The 22,862-nt window shown below is 46.1% G+C and overlaps 1 protein-coding gene across 2 annotated transcripts in view; it reads right to left on the minus strand.

Annotated features, from left to right (window-relative positions):
- Positions 1 to 22,862, minus strand: part of ANKS6 (ankyrin repeat and sterile alpha motif domain containing 6) — a 464,962-nt gene that overhangs the window by 382,356 nt on the left and 59,744 nt on the right. For both annotated transcript variants that reach the window (XM_086965382.1, XM_086965381.1), the window contains exon 3: positions 2,446 to 2,490. In XM_086965382.1, coding sequence (XP_086821508.1) covers positions 2,446 to 2,490 — 45 coding nt within the window. The remainder of the gene's footprint in view (positions 1 to 2,445; positions 2,491 to 22,862) is intronic.

Consider the following 22,862-nt stretch of genomic DNA (forward strand, 5'->3'; position numbering starts at 1 on the left):
TTCATGGCATCGATTTTAGCGTCTATGGAGGTTAGGCTTTGCTTCATTCCTACCAGGAGAGTTTTCCAGTCGTCTTCCGTCTCTTCCGGCAGCAGCGCGTCCTCCCGGATCGCTGAATGGGCTCCAGTTGTTCTGCGGGATTCGAACGTTAGTTTCGCCTGCTTGGCGTAGTTGCGACCCATGGTGGTCAGCCGGGAATGCACGCGTAGCGGGCCACTCGCAATCTCGATCCCCACTCGGCTCTGTCCGTGCTTCCCTCTTAGGTCTATCACCGCCCACGGAGGGGGGTCACTGGATGGGGAAAAGGCCAAGAAGCTATGAGTCCCCTGCAAGTGTCCAATCCGTCAGTTGGCCCTCACCCTCAAGACTCACGCAGATAAAGTACCAGCTGAATGGTCTTAATGGAGCTTGGCCATATAGAAGACCCTTTCAAGTGTCCTGGGGCTTCCCCCCCACTGAGCCGCTCTCAGGAGCTTCATGTGACTGACCCACAGGCGCCCCAAATGATTAACTCGCTGGGCCCTGTCGGCGCCGCGCCCAGTGTCCCCTCTATCGCTGCACTTCATGTATCTCAGGCCAGCACACTCTGTAGATAAGCAGTTCCCAGCCTCGGCACCTCGTCTCTCCGAGCTACAATAAGGGCTCCTCACCTCCACCGTTGGCCCCTGCCTCGTAACGTGTCCAAGGTTGTGCCAGTCAAAATGGCGGCTTGCGGTTGTCCACTCCAGGGGGGGGGGGGGACTGCAGAAGGTTCTAAATTAGAAGGGCAAACGTCCTAGACACGTATTTGCGCTCAGGCCCCCAGTACGGTCTTCCTCTTTCCCGGGCTCCGGGTAGGCGGACCGCGCCACTCGACATCGGCAGTGCACAGCGGGCGCAGGGGCCCCCTCAGTACTCACGCTGCCCCGGTCGCGCTCACAGTGTCCGCCTTCGCCCTTCGGAGCACAAACTAGGAGCTTCCTGCACTTCTTCTCCGCGCCCGCAGCTACTCACGGGCCTTTCGCCACCTCAGCGATATTGCCCCAGCGTTCAGTCTCAGTGCGACAGCGGCCTAGCACGCCTCGGGCTTTCCTGTCCGCCGCCTCAGCCTACCAGCCTCTCCCAATAGCCGTCTGCACGATATTCCGGCGGCTCTTTACGACGGTTCCCGGCACAGCTGCAGCCTCGCAGCTACATCTTGCGTGCTCGTCAGGCTTTCCGCTCCTTTTCGGTGCACATTTGGGATTGTTTTTGCAATGTAGGATGGGGTTTATAAAGATTATTCGGCCCGGTTCAGCGGGAGCCTCACAGGCACACAGCCATCGCGGTCATGCGCCACCTAGCGCCCCGTTTGTCTTTCCGATTCAGAGATGTCTCCAACAGGAGAACAAAAAGCAAGGGCAAGGTGCTCAGTGTTCCTTAGACTTGGCCAGAGTGTACAACTGTCATGATAAAATGCTTACAAAGAAATGTGCTGCTAGCAGAATACTTTCTAAATATGCTTTCATGTATGTACAAAGCATGTAAAAAGTCACTGTCGAAAAAAGGTGTTAAGTTTAAACATTTATTACAAAATGGATGCTTTTCTGCACAGGCCCAGTCGAGCGTACAACAAACTAATAGTGCTGGCCAGCTCAAAATACAAGAGACTGATTCTTTGGCACTGGATCGGGAATCAGGTACCATATTTGGAACAAAATGGTTTCAAGAAATGATAAAGTCTATATTAGAAAGTTGTTACTTTTGTAACAAAAACTGTCAGATCCATTTGCTTAAAAAGATCTGTTGCAGGCATCCTTGACAGTTATGTGGTTGGTCTCGGTTATGCCGATTCCTCGATTATGTGACTTCCTAAACAAGTCTCTGGTAAGAAAAGTGAGAAGTACACTTTAACTTACGTTAGTCAGAAATGGCCCTTGATACCAAGTAAACTTTTACCAATTTAGTGTCCCTCTAATTTAGACTCAGTATGTAACCTCCTTCTCCATCACCACCCTAATTGCTTCTCTAATTATGTGCACCACTACTTGACCTGGTCCCTCTCTTGCAATTCACTTTTCGCTATTAATTTAATATGTTCCTGTTTCTAACTTGTTAAGTCTTCTGCCATGCTACTTTCCTCTATATGTTAATGGTAATCAAAATTAATCAAACGTTAGAAAGTACTAGCCATGATATTCAGATACGTTTCCTGGAAACGCAGTCAGGTGACTTTAGGGCTCAAGGGAATTGATATTTGAAGGGCGACAAAGAAGGAAGGCAACTGTATGGCCAAGCACATGGCATAATACAAGAAGGGTGCTCGACACTGAAGGAGTGGCTGTAGTTAAACTTGGTAGAATACTAATCAATAGCACTATAGTTGTGAACAACAAGTACTACTTGTCAAAGGATTCTCATTATATCAGTCATTAACAGTTATATTCTCTAGAGTCCTACAGGTAATATCAAAATGATCAATCTTACCAGTTTTCAAAGCATGGAATACATCCGGTCTTCTTTTCTCTTCATCTGAGAAAATGAATAGAGAAATATTTCAGAAATAGATGGTACAAAGAGAATATAACAAAGAAAATGTGTTGCAATAGTCAAAAAGTTTCTGGACCTGCCATTATCCAGTTGGCTTATGCCAACAGCTACAATTAGTTTTCTAGCAGAGCGCTGACCTGCCCGGAACGGTCTGTTGCCAGAGAGAACAGAGAATGCTAGCGTAAGAGGAAAGGTAGCTAGAAGCAGGAGAGTCGCTTAGAAGCTCCAAAGAGGAGCATGCTCCTCCTGGCACACCAGTAACACCCATAAGGCTTGCCTCGTAGTACTCAGAAGAGGTCAACTGCTCAGGATCCTTCTAAACTAATCTGACCTGTAGATTGAGCTCTGGTATCTTTGCATACAAAATCTTGACAAGTATGGTGGATGGTGAAGAGGAGAAACTTGTGAATACCAGCCATGAGCTTGATAAAGAGCTACAAAGACAATTAAGAGGTGACCTCTCAGGTAATGGAGCAGTAGGTTTACCAGATGTCTCCTTCTGACACAACTTTTTCAGTTCCGAGCTTTCCGTTCACAGACAATTTACCGGTGGAGTACTCCAATTAGTTGATTTGAGCAGAATCAACAATTGCAACTTCTAAAATGCAATGCTTTGCTAATTGAAGTCCAGCAGTTGAGAGTATATGACCCAATGAAACCGAGTCATCTGGTACTCCAAAAGTTTGGGGGGAGAGGCCAGAGGGGTGCAGATATTTTACCTATTGAACACAGCAAAAATAAATCCTTTTAAGCACTAACGAATGAGAAGCAATTTTCTGCATTCAAGACTAAATTTCTTTTTAACGTGATGGGCACATATGAACCAACAAGCATTGGAAATGCAATAGGTCTCGCACCATTAGAGTTAGTGCTTTTAGAATTGTTTATGGGTTTTTTTTGTAAATGTTTAGCATTTTTGTTTCCTGTAGCCAATGCTAAAGAATTACAAATAAAAAAAGCCATAAACATTTCTTAAAGCTCTAACTGAAATTGTCTGAGACCTATTGCACTGTGTGAGGGTGAGGGGTTGAGGGTGAGTGAGGGTGAGGGTGAGGGTGGGTGAGGGTGAGTGAGGGTGAGGGGTTGAGGGTGAGTGAGGGTGAGTGAGGGTGAGGGGTTGAGGGTGAGTGAGAGTGAGGGTGAGTGAGGGTGAGGGTGAGTGAGAGTGAGGGTGAGTGAGGGTGAGGGGTTGAGGAAGAAGGAATGTGAAGAAAGGAACAAAGAAGGAAGAAAATCGGTGATGTGGGAGAGGAATGGAAAAAAAAAAATAATGAAAGGATAAAAGTGATAAGACGGAGGGAAGGCAGAGAAGGGGAGGGGGAGGAGAAATGCGACACCGTGTGAAGCAGCAGGGGCCTTTGAAGTGAAGCTAAGCTTCACTTCAAAGGTGTGGGACGAGTGCTGCTACGGCCTGGGGGAAGCTGGCTGGGGAGGGGGAGGAGAAATGCAAGTTTAGGGCCTAAAAGCGGGTGCCTGTGGCCACGACTCGCAGTCTGCAATTGCTCGAAATAACCAAATCAGTACTGAAGAATACATCTATTTTCTGCCCTTTTGAAGCTCAACAAAGTGCAAAGTAAACAAAGTTACCGGCACTACACAGAACATCGGAACCCCTCGCGGCTGTCAGTCATAAATCAGACACTTATGCTATTAATAGGACAAGGGAACTGTGGCAGATGATGTCATATGTGTGCAAAATAGCATATGGAGGTAGTCGCGTCCCGTACGTAGTCATAGCAGTCGGTACAACCATTCGTGTGGAATACAGCCGTACGTGCATGACAGTGTGTGGTCAACCTCAGTGCATGACGCATAGGCACTGATAGACGCGGAGGGTCGCACTTACATATCTAGTGACATTGGACATCACGCACCATAAAGCTCTACCGGCAGAAATGGATGGCTGTATCTATACTACTGACCGTGGGATATTTCCTATGGATGCATCTGCGGCGATTGTCGGTTTGCAGATCCACCGCATGTCACCGCGCGCGCAGATTCTCCCACACAGCCGTCACAAAGCACAATATTTCCACGCACTTGCTTTGGAGAGCCATCCATGCACGCACCAAAAAAAGCACCCCAGCGTTATTAAGCGACGTTGCAGTTAGTTTGCCAGACGTGCTCATGGCATGTTACATGATGTAAGTCTCGCTTCGAATGATTGACGTCGTGTTTGATAACAGATAATGCCCATGCCTACCAGTGTTTTGACGCGTTGTGTAACATCGCTCACGGGGACAGACATTATGCCATGTTTGCATTGATAACAAGGACTTATTGCATGCACCCTTTGAGTGATAATTGCAATGGGCATACACGCGTGTTGTACGTCGCTAGGAAAAGGTGCACCCATTACAAATATCGTTTTGCTATAACTTGACTATAATTTTTGTATGCAATGTGACAAAGCCCACAGCGCTGTGCGTGATGATATGCTGGGTTATTGCTTGCCCCCGTTGTCTGTAGTATCCGAGGCATCCTATGTAATACTGATCATATTACACAGAGGGTCATAAAGTTATAGATTGTGTATGGCATTGTTCGTTGTGCCCTCATGGTGCGTCGTTGTGCGCTGGGGGAGGGGGGAGGAGAAATGCGACGCGACATGGCAGGCAGGGGAGGGGGCGGAGCGGGGGTGTGGGAGGAGTGCGGGAACAGACGGCGAGGGGAGGAGAGTAGGAGGAGGAGAGTAGGGGAGGCACGGCCTAGCGGCCGTGCAATCAAGAAGTGAGGGGGCGGGAGAGTAGGCAAGGCAGGCGGCTAGGGGCATGTGCACGCGCTTTTAAGCTCAATGCGCATGCGCATTGAGCTTAAAAGTCACGGGCACTGCAAGGAATCGCCACGATTCCTTGCAAGTTGGACAAAGAGTGGATAAGCCCCCATAGTCTCGCTTGCTCGATGCGCATGCGCATCGACAGGCGAGACCTAAAAAACAGAAATGGCACCAAATTTGCAAACTTCTTGTCTAAAAGTTGATAACGGGTCACAATTAAAATGCTGACCTTGATTCCATTTAAATGAAGGCTTTTTATGAAGAAAAAAACCTTTTCGCCAGAAATAATGTGGGCAGGTTCGGAGTGATGGGAAATTTACGTAGTCATCTGTCTCCAAACTGGCATGATTTGCTTCACTCCTATCAGTTCAGTATACTGACAAAATGCATTGTTTAAGGAAAAAAAGGGTTCGTTTTGGCCAACATCACACTACCTTAATACCCAGTCGTAACTTTGTGTAGGTGTTGCTGTAACGCATTTAATCTAGATATAAGCGCCAAATCTAGTGAAAAGACAACATTCATTAAAATGGAGGATGCATACATACTCAATTAGATCTTATATAGTATCTAGTCTATTTTACATTACAAACAAAGCAAAGGAAAACAAACAATTTTCAAGTTAGTATCTTGATAGTATTTATGGAATATCAATCTTCTTTTACACAAGTTTAATTTGATAAAGTGAAAATTGTCTTCTCTTGCTTGGTTTGTAATGTAAAATAGACTGAACTCCAAATGCATTGCTAAACCTGAACTGTATCAGAAAAAGCTTTTAAAACCATGAAATGTATGTATGCTTATACATATATAAACGCACACACTATATATATATATATATATATATATATATATATATTACCTACTGGCGGTCGCCAGTAGGTATATATAGTTAGGACCTAGTATCCATAGGAAATCCGTAACATTCTATTGGGAATAACTTTGGAGCCGGTGGACGCATCTTCGCGAATTTCTCAAAGAAGATGGCCCGTTCCGCTCTGCTTCTTCCCTGAAAGTCTCGGGTAAATTCGTCGAGCGGGGGCCGAGAAAAAAGGGGGGTCCCAAAACGTGTTTTCCCCATGTTATTTTCCATAGGACGATTAGACACGGCTACAGCCCGAATGGCTGAGTGGAATTACAAGAAATTTGGCAAAATGGTAGAGTCTGATTCGCAGATCGCCCTTTTGTTTAAATGGTGTAAATCCCTCCAGTAGTTGTTGAGAAAATCAAATTTGAAAAAATGTATATATCTATAAGCGCGCACCGTGCGAGCACATTCCCGTGCACATGCTGATTGGCTACCACTGTCTGTCAACACTCCAAAACAGAAATTGATGGCAGCCATCTTGTGCCTCGGTAGACTGAGGCACAAGAAAGCAGAAAAACAAACGTGTGGAACTCAAAAAGGGGGCAGGGTAGAAGCACCCTGACCCCCTAGGCCTGCTCAGGGGGTCCCACAAGGACCCCCAAGGCTAAATTGTTTGTTTTTTTAAACCCGTTTTTTTTTCTTCAAATTAACCCCGGGGGGACGAAATCGCGGGGGCATAGAGATAAAGAAGTGTGGGGGGCCCCAATCCCCCCTACACAGCCCCGGGGACCGCCGCCCCCCGGGGAAAAGCAACGCAGCCCCCTGGCGCATAATGGAGGCTTATGGTGGGCTAGTTGGCCCCTAGGGACCCCAAGTATGCAAGGGGAATTAATTCCCCAATTTAGAACACTCTACAGAGCGTGTTTGCACAGTTTAACTTGGGGAATTAATTCCTGTTCAATACAGAGGTCCCCTAGAGGGAACTAGTCCAACAGGTATCTCCAGTAAGCGCCATGGAGCTGCGCTGCAGAGTGTTGTAAAAAGGGGGCGTGCCCTCTGAACACCTGCCTGCAAAAATGTAGTAAATCAGTATAAAAAAATAATAATAATACATTTAAAAATTGTCATTTAAAAAACCTTCGAAATTCAATGAAAAACCATAGGTTTCAGGCCTGATATAGTTAGGAATTAGCATTTAAAAAAACACTGAAATTCACTGAAAAAACCATAGGTTTCAGGCCTTATATAGTTAGGAATTTGCATTTAAAAAACCTTTGATATTCACTGAAAAAAACATTGTTTTCAGGCCTTATATAGTTAGGAATTAGCATTTAAAAAATCTTTGAAATTCACTCCAAAAACTATAAGTTTTAGGGGTGTTATAGTTAGCTGGACATTTCACTCATACAAAACCATTGAAATTGCTCATATATAGTTAGTTGTACTAACTATATTTCGCGCACCCGCAATCCACTGCTGATGATGTCACATCAGTGATGTCACTGACCATGTCATGAATGAAGTAATATGTGACATCATCTGCAGTGGATTGCGGGTGCGCGAACTATAGTTAGTACACCTAACTGTATATGAGCAATTTCAATGGTTTTGTATGAGTGAAATGTCTAGCTAACTATAACACCCCTAACACTTATAGTTTTTTGAGTGAATTTCAAAGGTTTTTTAAATGCTAATTCCTTACTATATAAGGCCTGAAACCTATGTTTTTTTCAGTGAATGAATATATATATATATATATATATATATTCACTGAAAAAACCATAGGTTATAGACCATATATAGTTAGGGATTAGCATTTACAAAACCTTATTTTACTCGCACAAATCCATTGAAATTCCATATATAGTTAGTTGCACTAACTATATATCGCGCACCCGCAATCCATTGCTAATGATGTCACATATTATTCATGACATGGTCAGTGACATCACTGATGACATCACTGATGACATCTCAAATGACATCACTGATGACATCACTGACATCTCATTTGACATTACTGATCACATCACTGATGATATCATTATGTGATAATACAATGAACATCTTCAGACTCTAATATAACCTTAGATACAATCAGTATAAACAGACACTCACAGACTGTCACTTATCCATGGAGTTACTCACACACCTACTCAGTCATGCAAAAGATTAATCACACCTCCATTTCCTCAACTATACAGTTATACACACCTTACTTATTCAAACATATACTAACACATATTTACTCTCTTATACAATCCCTGATACAAGTTCACAATGATCGATACAGCCACTCTCACATTCACTAGCTCTTATGTTCAGTTATTTATATATGTCAACTCTCACATGGACTGTGTTTTACATATGTACTTACTTTGACATGTAGCACTGAGATATCCATTCACTCACCAATACACTCATGCAGTCAGTCGACCGCCCATACAGCTGTTTCCACATGCACTTTTGAACCCACACATTTAGTTAATCAACTGCTCACACATCTATGCACAGAGTCATACACCTCCCAGCCACCCACACACATACTCAGTCTCCCATACAAATACTTGGGCAACCATTCAATAACCCATATAGTTACTCATATAGCTACTGATTTAAACATGCAGCAGTTTACAGAACAACATATATAATGATTACCAAATTAAGACAGTTTAGTCACTAACCCATGCACACAGTGAGACACATTTAATCACTCACTCATACAGTCAGTCATGCACCTACTAAATCCTTCATCCAGACACTTATACATCCACTCATTCTTCAATATGTAAGACATATTTTAACTTTACAGAAACATACAGTCACTGGGTGTTGTCATCAGTGATGTCATCAGTGAAGTCATTTGAGATGTCATCAGTGATGTCATCAGTGATGTCATTTGAGATGTCATCAGTGATGTCATCAGTGATGTCACTGACCATGTCATGAATAATATGTGACATCATTAGCAATGGATTGCGGGTGCGCGATATATAGTTAGTGCAACTAACTATATATGGAATTTCAATGGTTTTGTGCGAGTAAAATAAGGTTTTGTAAATGCTAATCCCTAACTATATATGGTCTATAACCTATGGTTTTTTCAGTGAATTTTCAAGGTTTTGTAAATGCAAATTCCTAACTATATATGGTCTATAACCTATGGTTTTTTCAGTGAATTTCATTGGTTTTTTAAAAGCTAATATCTATAGCTGTAAAATATATTCTTTATTACGTGACGTATCACGTAGCCCGTGAGACGCCTCATGATGCATCGCATAACCGTGACGTATCGTCTCTGCAGCGCAAACCAAACCCGTAACGTAAGCGCGCCAGAGCACGCTTAAAGATATATATATATTTTTTTTACCTTAATTAGACAAAATCCACACGTGCACATATCACAAACGTTCCAAAAACACAATATGTCGGACTCCCATTACGCTGCCAGTTAGCTGCCCGGTTAACGTACCGGAAAGCACCTCTACCGCGAAAAATCGCAATATTTTTTTCTTTTGCCCCGCGGGCAACTTTAATAGCCCCCTCATCAATCCTAGGGGTTCACCTTACCCCTTTCCTTCATTTACACCTTTTTTTTTTCCACCTCTTGTCTCTCGATCTCCAGACTGTTTACAATGTTAACAGCCAATCAGCTACTCCTCAGACTCCCGTTACGCTGCCGGTTAGCTGCCCGGTTAGCTGCCCGGTTAGCTGCCCGGTTCGCGTACCGGGACGCGTCTCTACGGCGAAAAAATCTGAATTTTTTTAAAATTTTTTTTTTGCCCCGCGTGGCTCTATAATATCCCCCTCATCAATCCTAGGGGGTCAGAAGGGGTCTACCTTGCCCCCTTTCCTTCATTTCCCCCTTTGTTTTGGCCTCCTCTTGTCTCTCGATCCTACCGAGAGACAAGATGGCGGCCGCTCCGGACTGTTTACAATGTTGACAGCCAATCAGCTACTCCTCAGACTCCCGTTACGCTGACGGTTAGCTGCCCGGTTAGCTGCCCGGTTCGCGTACCGGGACGTGTCTCTACGGCGAAAAAAAAAAATTTTTTAAAAAAAAAATTTTTGCCCCGCGTGGCTCTATAATATCCCCCTCATCAATCCTAGGGGGTCAGAAGGGGTCTACCTTGCCCCCTTTCCTTTATTTCCCCCTTTGTTTTGGCCTCCTCTTGTCTCTCGATCCTACCGAGAGACAAGATGGCGGCCGCTCCGGACTGTTTAGAATGTTGACAGACACCAGAGAGCCAATCAGCTTCGCATCGCAAAGTTCCGATACGCGAAAAGTACGCGAACCGGAGCGCTGCCCGGAGCGCTGTTACAGATATATATCTTGTTTAAAACGTTAATTTCTCAAAATTCACTGAAGCACATATATTGAGACCTAGCAAAGGCACATCGGGCTAACAGTCCCTACAATTTTGCCAAGTTTCGTGCAAATCCATTCAGCCGTTCGGGATAAAAGTGAGTCCAACCGCCCTATGGAAAAATGAATGGGAAAAACGTGTTTTGGGACCCCCCTTTTTTCTCGGCCCCCCCTTGAAGAACCCCCCCCAAATTTTCAGGGGCTGCTCAGAAACAAAATGTGCCATTTTCCTGAAAATTTCAGCCAATTCCGTCCACAAACGCCAAAGTTATTAGACATAGAATTTTCAGAAATCCCATAGGGAAAAAATCCTAACTATATATACCTACTGGCTATCGCCAGTAGGTAATATATATATATATATATATATATATATTCACAATCACAACACAGATCTAGGTTCATTAGGAGTCCACAAACCCTAGCAGGGCGGCTTTGGAGGGCGAGATATCCACAATTAGCAACACTCCGCGAAGCAATCCAATCACAGCAGTTGCTTGGACTATGCGGGCGTGCCTGGCCTGCGTTCAACAACATGATTTCAACTTCTGCTTCAGAATCGTGCAGCAAAAAACTGTATTCCAAGAGTTTGTGCTGAACTGATTTATTATAACTAAAATCACCATTAACAGTACAAAGCGACATGTTTCACCTGGGCTTGCAGCCTTAGTCGCATCACCTGCTGGTTTTCCTGCATTAAGTGGAGCATAAGCTGAAATTATATAAATTACAGAAACAGTTGCCACTAAGTAGTTATGGTTCAGAAGTGCTTTCCAATGAAAAAGTATTTAATTTTGATTTGCCTGTAATCTTTGACTCGTAGGGCGAATCTGCCTGAAATTAAGCAAAGAAAATGTTTATTTAACTAAATTCACGCAAGATGAGCGTCATGCACTTTCATGTAAAGGAAAATAGTTAAAAATGAAGGTGTACAAAGCCCATAAAGAAAGTAAAAACGCTGAAGAGATTTATGACAAACTTGAAAGTAAGATTTTACTCAAAAAGTGTGCTTTTGCTGCTTTGGTACAAATCTATTTAGCAGTTTTTTTAGTTGTGAGGATTTAGAAAAGGTGCCAGGTGGTCTTGGAAGGGTTACCATTTTTGCATATCTCTGTTGTTAAAGTCTACTTCAGTGATTCGCAACTCCAATCAATGATATTTGACTTTTTTGACAAAATGATTGGCTGTGTAAGAAGTTGGGCATGACCTTTCACCATGTGCTACTGGGTTTGGACCCAGAGCCTGGCTTATGGCCAGGCCCTGCGCCAACCCAGCTGCACATGCCTTTGTATCTAAGTAGCGGGCACAGAGCGTAGGCCCTACCACCACAGACACCCAACCCTCAGTGTACCTGGCCAATCCCTGCATGGTCTTCAGCCAAGCAGTCATCCATATTTTAAGTAGATTTTGAAGAAACCCCTGATTTGGTGTTTTTTTATTAATAGAAACTTTTTTCTTCTGTTTGAATTTCCACTTTAAAACTTTGATATCCCTGAGAAAGGGGAAGTGTTTTCCGAAACGCATTGGGATGGTGTATGCAGCCAAATAAATTGTCACCTTGATGACCTCATGGGCTAGTGGCTCCTGTTTTCTAACGCACGGAGGAAACGCTGGTGTGAGTAGCTATACCACAGACTGTTTCCATGCCTGTTCCCACAAGCCTCCAGCTAATTCTTTATTTTTAAAATCTGTTTATTAAGTAAACAAATCCCGCGTCGTGACGGTCAACAAGTATACTCCATACATTTGCATTGTTACTATTTTCACTTACAGATCTCTTATCATATACAGTGCAAAATCATTATATCAAAGTTAACTCTAGAAGATTCCTGTGCAACACAGTACGTATTCTCCCCTTTTTCTTCATTATGCAGCTTTCTAACAGACAGAGTCCTCTGTTTTGCATCCATTTCCCCCATATTTTATACCATTTCTTCGGGCATCCCCTCCCTTGGAACACCACTTTTTCAGCGTACAGCACCAGTCCAGATCTTCTTGTCATTTTGTCGCACTCGTGGTTGACTCGCACCCCACCCCTCACTATATTTCATTATGCCCGCTGTCATAAGCCATAACCTGGTGTATTTTGGCCATATCTCTTCGCTCGTCACACAGAGACTATGCCACTTGGCCTCACATGTAACCTCTTGGACAATTACTTGAGACATGACATGTACAACAAACTGCAAAGGATGTATTATTTTTTAGAGACAGAAACGGCTAAGCTTAATATTGCATCTGCCCCTTACTTACAATATGAAAGCAATACTTTATCCATAATGCCACAACACTAGACTCCGCTACAACGCCAGCACCCTCTACACACTCAACGCCGGCCGAAACCACACCTGCTTCCTAGCCGCCCCGAAACGGACTCACTGACCTTTATCCTGCCACACCTGCAGCTTTACCTGTGACAGAACCACCAATCCTCCAAGGACTGGACCCAACCACCTCCGCTGCATACTCCTCAACACCCGCTCCGCACGCAAACACACTGTCGAGCTCTGGGATCTGCTAGACACCTCCGCCCCAGACGTAGCCTTCCTGACGAGACCTGGTGGAACGACTCCTCGGCGCCCGACATCGCCATAGCCATCCCGGACGGCTACAAGATCACCCGCAGGGATCGCGCCAACGAAATCGGAGGAGGAATAGCCACCTTCCACAAAGCCACCCTCAAGGTCGCCACCCACGCAGACGACACCCTCAACACCACCGAACACCTGAACTTCCGGATCCACACTCACCCAAACACCACCCTCAGAGGAACACTCATCTACAGACCACCTGGACTCTGAGCTCAATTCAGCGACTACATCGCCGACCTCGCCAGCACCCACGCACTCGCGTCCAAGGACTACATCCTCCTCGGGGACCTGAACTTCCACCTTGAGAACAGCAACGATGCCAACTCCGCCACGCTGATCGCCAACCTCGGCCTCAGACAACTTGTCACCACACCCACCCACGCCGCTGGCCACACACTGGACCCCATCTTCTCCACAGGCACCCACGTCGCCTTCGACCACACCACCGAACTTCACTGGACCGACCACCTCTGCATCCATTTCACCTTCAACAAACCAACCACGCACCACCGCACCCAACAGCTGCCTCGCCGCTGCTGGAGCAAAATCACCGAAGACCAGCTGATCACCACCCTCGCCCAGAACCCACCCACCGACCCCACCAACTCAGATGTCACAGCCCGCAACCTCAGACAGTGGATCGATGACTGCACCAACAACCTCGCCCCGCTCAAGAAACCCTCCAACAATCACGCCAGCAAGCGAGCCACCTGGTTATCCGAGGGGCTGCAGACCTCCAAACGTGCCTGCCGGAAACTGGAGAAGATATGGCTCCACAAACGCACTCCGGACAACCGCGCAGCCGACAAGGACGCCACCCGCAGACATCACCACTTCATCAGATTAGCCAAGAGATCCTCCTTCAAAGACCGCCTGAATAACAATGCACACAACAGCAAAGAGCTCTTCAGCATCGTAAAGGAACTCTCCAACCCCAGCACCAAAGCCAACGGCATACTGCCCTCACAAGAACTGTGCAACTCACTAGCCATCTTCTTCCACGCAAGACCGTTGACATCCATGACAGCTTCAACACCATGACCGCCCGACTACGCCAGACCCCACCTCCCCTGTGAACACCACCAGCGCCAACCGCATAACCTCCTGGTCCAACGTCAACGACGACGAGACATGCAAGGTCATGAACTCCATCCACTCAGGATCTCCATCAGACCCGTGCCCACACCACACCACATATTCAACAAAGCAGACGCTGCCATCGCACCTCAACTACGGAAGGTCATCAACATCTCCTTCGAAACAGCGACATTCCCGGAAAGCTGGAAACACGCCGAAATCAGCGCCCTCCCCAAGAAGCCCAAGGCGGACCCCAAGGACCTCAAGAACTTCCGGCTCATCTCCCTGCTCCCGTTCCCGGCGAAAGTCATCAAGCAAATCGTCAACATGCAACTGGCTCGCCACCTGGAAGACAACAACATATTGGACCCTTCCCAGTCCGGGTTCAGACGAAACCACAGCACTGAGACAGCCCTCATCGCCGCCACAGACGACATCAGGCACCAACTAGACAACGGCGAAACATCAGCCCTCATCCTCCTGGACCTGTCAGTCGCCTTCGACACGGTCTGCCATCGCACTCTAAAGACACACCCCCTAGAAGCCGGAATCCAAGAGAAGGCCCTTGACTGGACCACGTCCTTCCTCTCCGGCAGAACCCAGAGCGTCTGCCTCCCGCCCTTCTGATCCGAGGCCACCGACATCATCTGAGGCATCCCCCAGGGCTCATCCCTCAGCCCGACACTGTTCAAAGTCTACATGGCCCCCCTCGCACAAGTGGCCCGCCAACACGACCTCAACATCATCTCCTATGTCGATGACACCCAGCTCATCCTCTACCTCATCAAGGACCCGCACACCGCCAAAACCAACCTCCTCGAGGGAATGAAGGCCATCGCCGACTGGATGAGGAACAGCCGTCTGAAGCTGAACTCGGACAAGACGGAGGTACTCATCCTCGGACCCACCCCCTCAGCCTGGGACGACTCCTGCTGGCCGACCGCACTGGGAACAGCACTGACACCCACCGACCTTGCACGTAACCGAGGATTCATCCTCGACTCCTCCCTCTCCATGTCTAAAAAGGTCAACGCTGTCTCCTCCTCCTGCTACAACACCCTCCGCATGCTCCGTAGGATCTGCAAGTGGATCCCGACTGAAACAAGAAGAACAGTGACACAGGCCCTCGTCAGCAGCAGACTGGATTACGGCAACGCACTCCCCGCCAAACACCTACGACGACTACAACGCATCCAAAACGTCCCCCTCCGCAGCCACATCACCCCCCACCTGAGAGACCTACACTGGCTCCCCGTCGATAAGAGGATCACCTTCAAGCTCCTCACCCACTCACACAAAGCACTTCACAACGCCGGACCAGCCTACCTGAACAGAAGACTCAGCTTCTACACCCCCACCCGCCAGCTCCGCTCCGCCAGCCTCGCCCTCGCCGCTGTCCCCCGCATCCAACGAACAACCTCCGGCGGCAGATCCTTCTCCTACCTCGCCGCCAAGACCTGGAACACTTTCCTACCCACCTACGACAGACCCAAGACTTACTCGCCTTCAGAAGACTCCTCAAGACCTGGCTCTTCAAGCAGTAGCGGCACCCCCTCCCCTCATCGCCTTGAGACCCTCACGGGTAAGTAGCGCGCTTTACAAGTACTCTGATTGATTGATTGATTGATCATGCAACCAGTAGGCGTGGCTCTTTCAAACTGAAAGTGAATGTTCAGTGACCGACAATTTTGTGTATGTGACTGTGCGAATGGGGGAGTGGTGACTGTGCGAATGGGGGAGTGGGCGAATGTTTTAATGAGCCAGAGTGAGATGGATGGCTAAGTGAGTACAAGAATGAAGGAATATGTGATTGTGTGGATTAGCTGGTGAGAACTTTATAGAAATATGACAGGGTAAATAACAGAGTGTACTGATGGTTGGTTGACTGATGTAGGGCGTGTAGGAATGGTAATGAGCTAGTGCAGGTCACACTAATAGTAATAACAATGTTATAACATGTTAAAAACTACCAATTTTATGCCAGTGTTTGCAGTACAACAAGGAAAGGTACCGTTCTTTTAAGAATGCCTACATTGTCATCATTCTTGCTGCTACATTAGTGCAAGCATTATATAGATGTGGGCACCACTATTTCAAGAATGCCCATCATATGTACGGAATTACTACCATTAATCATGTTTAGCTGTAACTCTTTGATGCATTTTCAGATCCTCATGTATTAATCAGAAGTGGACGCTGCATGGTCCCCTTCACTAAGTAAATCACTCATTCCTCTTGAATGCTCGGTCAGATTTGTAATTCGAAATCTTCAGGGTCAGGCCAGCAATTCAGTATTAATTAATCTCAGAGCATGTTTAGATGTACACCATCACATAATGATTAAGGCATGCTGAAAATGTCACCTTCATTCACTAATCATTAGTTCACACCCGCATTAGAACCATCACTTCGTAATACTGACACATTCCGTTTGCAAGCAGTTCAACAACGTCACATTTACTGAAATATAGCACATCTATCTGGTTGCAAAGCCATATTGGGGACATGTTGAAAGCTTTCCTAGGAATGCATTCCACCCTTTGCTTACCATTGGCTTTGTGTTTTTCAACTCACGTTTGTTTGCTTTTTATTTGCTGGCTTTCTTTGTTTTAGGCTGTCTAGCATGTCTTTGTTCCTCCCGTGAGGCATAGCCTGTTTACCACTTTACTGACTGGCTCCTTACATTTTTCCCTGAGTGCTTGCTTTGGGGGAACTCTTTTTAGGTCTCGCCTGCGACTGCACGTGCTGCATGCGCTCTTGCTTGCAAGAGATATTATACACAACAAGGGGATTGCAGCCCACCCCCTGCTTAACATTTGTTGGCTTCATTGTCACACTTATTTTCTGCCTTCTAATTGACCAGCACCTGCTGGCTTCACTTCCTCTTCTTTCCGCAGGAGTATGGACTAAGTACTGATTACTTCTGCTTGATTGCTGTCCTTTGCTGTTCGCGCTGTGATTGAGGGACTACTTTTATTTTTTTCCTTCTTCCCTGTTGTCCTTATGGATTCTCTTGCCATTTGTAAATATATTTTACAATGCAAAACACACGCTTCAAAGAAGCCCTTTTCTCCTCTGAAATGGATGTTTATTGTGAGAACAGATGGTATGTGCTTCCAAATGTATTTTCACTAAGACATGGACATGGGCACAATTGCTTTCTTTATGTGATAGGACTGTTTTCCAAATCCCATTTTGTTTTCATTTTCATGCATGGGGAGATAAACTGATTTGCTCAGAATCACTGGGGTGTTGTGCCAAAACCTAACTCTCATTTCCAAAGCCAACAGGTCACACCGTTGAAACTATTGGCTCTGTCATTGCCTTTTCTTCATGCTGTACAGTATGGGCACTGTAGACTTTGGCAATGATTTGTAGCCATGCTGTATAGCGGTGCGGCTGCTGTGCAGCATGGCTAAAATAATCACTCATAATAAACAAGCATTTGCAATGCAATAGGTCTCGCATTTGTTGTTGGAGCATTGGTATTGTAAATGGCAATTTTGTTTTTGCAGTGGTATGATTATTTAAAGAAAAAAAGTGCACACTAGACCATATTATAATTTTTTATTAGCAACTGTATAGTAAAGCTATGGCTATGTTAACATAGAGGAGTGTGAATGGATGAATAAAAATACAAAAAAGGGAAATGCCTCTCTCCTTTCTGATTGGCTACCAGAATCAGGTAGCCAATCTTTCTTCCTGGCAACTAGAGGCAGTAGCCCCATTTTGTGAGAAGCAGGAGACTTAAGAGGGTGTTTCAGGAAATCACTGCTCAAATTTTTCCCAGCTGTTGCACAGTCAAGCGAGTCAAGTCTGCCTGCACCATTGAGTGAAGCTGCAGCAGATGAGAAAGACGTGCAGGGCCTTAACAAAGCCAGCAAAAAAGACAAGCATTTGATATGTGAGCATTGTTTACTCTTGAGGATGCAAAATGAAGCTGAGTCATGGGGCAAGAGGCCACTACTCCATCAGAACATTGACCATGCAAAGAAACCTAAAGTCTGAGTATGAGCAGGTTCACACCAGGTAGCAGAGGCAGGGAACATGTGCAGCGGTGCAGGAGGGCATAACATTGCCAAGCGTGCCTGAAGAATACCAGTATTTATTTATTGTAATGCACAGTTAGTAAAAAGCATTGCACGTATGCAGATATAAAATATTTCATTGAAAATATAAATTATGTCATATAAAAGAGCTTGATGGTATTACAATTCAGAGCAGCTCATAAAGGAGTTGAAGTATTAAAATGTTTCATATAAACATTTCATATAGAGTTTCAGGGTCATTATAAAAAAGCATTTGCAATGCAATAGGTCCCGCATTTACGCGAGTTTAAGCTATTGGCATCGTCATTTACAATGCCAATAGCTTCAACTCTCGTAAATGCGAGACCTAATGCATTCCAAATGTTTATTTATTTTAATCATTCTGGTGCCTGTATGTAGCCTGATGTTTTAGAGCAGAGGAACAATACTATTCATGCACAGCATTTAACATTCTTGTCACCCAAAAATGTTCGAGCTCATAGATTTTCCGTATTCCACAACATGGTAGCATGCAAATGACCACACCAGAGCTCTGTAGTTTGCATATTCTTCAGAGGGCAACCCTGAACTAACTCGCACTGTTATCATCAACTTTATTCACTTTACCCAAACGCACCCCAACGATTATGTCATTCCTACAGAGTCTTTAAGGGACCAGAAGGGTCCTGCTACACAAGCTCAAAAGACACTACAGAAGCTACAAGGCCCCATGCTGGACATCCTGCATGCAGTTGTTGTGTTTTAGTGAACAGCACTTTGGACAGTGGAGTTTTTGTGACCTTACTTACCTGTTAATATCAAAACTACAAATCTTGAAATGCAAATGAACGTTTGCTAACAAGACATGAGTACCTAGCTTTAGGCAGCTCGTTGGCAAGTTCGTATTACAAAGTTAAAAAAGCGAATCACTTCTGGTCTGAAAGAGAGATATCTTTCATTCTCTCTCAATGCCTAAGGCCGGATGGATAGGAGGGAGGTAAAACGTATTTACGCAAATATGAATGATCTGCAGTGTTAAGTCCTCCCTTACCTCTCTTCTCGGGGCCTGCGCAGTTTTAAGGCCGAAGGTTTGGTCGAGGACGGCCACGCCAGCAGCTGACTGGAAGTAAACACTGCGGCTGTCAGAGCTCTCGTTCTCTCACAGGTACTGGCTGGAACGTCTCTTGGGCACGTCCTCGGTCCGGCTTTCACTTCACTTCACTTTACTCGCTTCCTGTTGCTGTGGGTTTCTCGGCTGCACCTGGTCTAGCAGCTCCAAAGGCTGACTAACAGTGCGATAAGGGAGAACTGAAAAAAGAAAACAAGCGCACGCGCCACACGCGCTCGCAGCGCTTGTCGGCTGGCGAGTGCACAGGTCCTGTAGCGAGGGAAACTGACGCCGCGCGCGCACTCCCAGCGCTTGTCGGTGCGCGGCCAGCTCCTGTGTAGAGCTCAACGCGAGGGAGGCTGGCCGGCGTCACGGCCGCTAACAGCGCTTGTTGGCGCGCGAGTCCTAACAACGAGATCTTCAATGCTCCCTCAGATCAAAGAAAGTCATTATCACAGCATGCCGACAGGCGCCCCACGCTGCTAACTAATAGCACCTCTCCCGGAAAGGACCTATATTTAACACAGCAGGTCTTCCAGAGAGGAGCACTTTAATTCAATGAACGCGCAAAAGCTGTTCATGTGAAGCACGTTCACAGACCAGAATCTTCTTGTGGGAAGCGCGTTCACACTGTTTGCTACCTCGTACTTTTTGTTTGCTTTCGATACTTGCACAACTGCCACCATTGCCTATGTAAAGTTTCTTCTTGTGTTTGAGCGTCCTCCATTTATTGCAGCATTATACCTCTACTTATACTTTGTACGTTTTTGTGACCTGAACACATGTCACTTTTTCCTCCTGTAATGCACCGTTTGCTAACACTTGTACTTTGTTCACTCACGATTGTCACTTTTGCCTCATGTAATGTAACTTTTGAAATTTGTCCACTTGTATTGTTCTCTTATATCAGTTCTGTTCCTTTTGTAAAGCGCTCTGACACCTTCGGGTAAAGTCTGCGCTATATTAAAACGCATATAGAAAAAAATCGAAAAAACCCCCAAGAATACAATGGGCAGCTTGCTGCTTGAATGGGGAGGGGTGAGAGAGACGCGCAACCATTGTGGGCGTGCACATTGCAGTGGTCTGCGGCTCGTGCCCAGTGGCGGCGCCTGCAGGCTTCACCGTGCTCAGGGCGGTGTGTGCTGCGCAGGTCGTGCGGCCCAGGGAGGGGGCCGCCGGGGCTGGGACACATGGCGTGCCGCGGTTTGCAGAGGACTCAGAGGTAGGAGCCGCAGAGGTACTGCTACTGTGGTCGGGGGTGTTGTGGGGGATGCCGGGGTGTACTGTAGTGGCGGGGGAGGAGCGCTTTGCTGCGCGTTGATGGTCCGTCAACAGAGGCTGCCGTGTCGTAGAGAGGAATTTAAGAGGCTCTTTTGTTGGGATGCGGCGGTGGGGGGCTCATCCTCAGCGCGGGAGTGGTGGAGAGTGCAACCATTGCCTATGTAACGTGTGTTCTTGTATTTGAGTGTCCTCCATTTATTGCAGTATTACACCTCTACTTGTAGTTTGTATGCTTTTGTAACCTGCACACATGTCAGTTTTCCCTCCTGTAATGCACCGTTAGCTTTCTCTTGTACTTTGTTCATTCACGATTGTGACTTTTGCCTCATGTAAGGTAACCTTTGCTTTTGTAATTTGTTAACTTCTAATGTTCTCTTAGATCAGTCCTGTTCCTTTTGTGAAGCGCTCTGAAACCTTCTGGTAAAGTCGGTGCTATATAAAAACGCAGAAATGAAGTAATAAATAAAATTAAATGGGGCGTGGTGGTGTGGGACGGGACGGTGGTGGGTGCGGAGATGGGCAGTGGCGCTGTCGGGCACCGGAGATAAATGTAGAGTGAAGCTTCTGCCACATGGCACCGCCCGCGCACGCTTTGTGGCAGGCGTGCCTCACGTGTGCGTCCACAAAGCAGAATCTGCAAGAATCTGCGCGTGCCCCAGTCTGTCTCTCTTCAGAGGCGTCTCAACAACAATAGGTCTCGAGAGCGAGACCTAAAAAGGACTACAATCCATACAGCATTAATACACCTTTTTTGTAGAATTCATTAATACTGAATGTATCATAGTGCTTTATTAAGTTACTTTTAACCACTCTGCAAAGCCTCCGCTCTGTTGTAGAACATGTTTTTTTTCTTTTTCGAAAGTAAATGTGTTTTCAGTTGTCTCACTCGCAAGCCAGTTCACAGCAGTGCTGTATTTGTGTGAAACTATTTCCTGCCTATCTTTCTGCTTGACTGCTTCGACTTGTATTCTGTCTACGAGCTTGTTTATTTTGGCCAGTGCTCTTTACCAACTGCATCCTTTTAACAATCATCTTCCTCATTTTCATAGCCTTGCCATAGGTGTTGGATTTCAGAAGTCGAATGAGCAATAAAGACGCCTTTAAACTTTGTATCTTATCACATTTGCTGTGCATTGAAATGCCAACATCAAATGTCAGGTTCTGTCTTCTGACAAATTGCTGTTTATTTAGTTTTTTTAACTGAGCGTGGCGTTTACTTTTCTTTCTCCGACTTCAAAGTGAGAGGGTTTATTTGACAATCTTGCTGGGTACTAGGAGTATGAAAGGGCTGTAGAATTTTCTTTTTTCCTAGCGCACAACAAATTTGAAATGCCTGTAAAAAACTGTTCAAATATTTCACAATATATCTGAATTAGAAAAGCAGAAATGAAGCACATTCTTTTTAGGTCGAGGTAATATCCGGTCTGCCGACCAGAAGTCCGAGATTTATTGTCAGTAAGAGGGCTGCTTTATCCCTCCCTCTTTTTGGCTCTCCCTCCATTGGCTGGCTTCCTAAACGGAGGCCAGCCATTGGAGGAGAGAGCTGTCCCTCTGAATAGGCTCCGTCTTTTTCGGATTTGGGGGCGTAAGTTTTGCTGTTCTTTAGACAGTGACGTCGTCCGTCACTCAGGACAGCAAAACCACGCTTCCGAATCCGAAAAATTCAGAAGCTGGCGGGCGCCATTTTTTCTCGTCGCCCTGCGTTCTCCCTCCTCCCGTTCCGAGCTCCAGGCGTCGGAGGCACAAATTCTCGCTTCATCCCAGGTAAGGTTCCTAACTGTTGTCTGTTTAGCCATATCTCCGCCAACTTGGAACCCTCCCTCTCGTGTTGTATGTCCGGGCCCTCTACCCGATAAAGGTGTTTCCATGTTCGAGGGCCGGGACGGTTAGAATAAACGGTGTGGCGCAGAAGGAAGCCCCAGGTCAATGCAGTGCCCTATGCTTGTGCCAGCAAAGAAACTTCTGCCACGGTATGAGTGTTGTGTTCGCTCCTCTTAGCGTCCGTGCGCTATCCACGGGTACGGACCAAGACCCTCTGTGGAGATAAAACCTCCCCCCTCTTCTCCAGCGAACCTTTCGGGGCGCATCTGAAGGGAACTGGCTGCCGGGCGCTTCTTTAAAATAAAAATAAACCTTTCCTGCGCCTCTCGTTGGTATTCTCTACTCACAGCTGCGATCAATTAAAGCCCAGACCCCCCCCTTAGAGCCGGCCCTGCCAGCACTGGCAGGAAAAGGGGCGGCGCAGGCTGCAGATGGATTGGATTGGATTGTTGACATAATCAGGAATATAACTTTTATTGTAAGAATGCGGTGATGTGT

Source organism: Lissotriton vulgaris, chromosome 4_1, assembly GCF_964263255.1.
Source record: "Lissotriton vulgaris chromosome 4_1, aLisVul1.2, whole genome shotgun sequence".
In the NCBI taxonomy this organism is placed as follows: Eukaryota; Metazoa; Chordata; class Amphibia; order Caudata; family Salamandridae; genus Lissotriton; species Lissotriton vulgaris.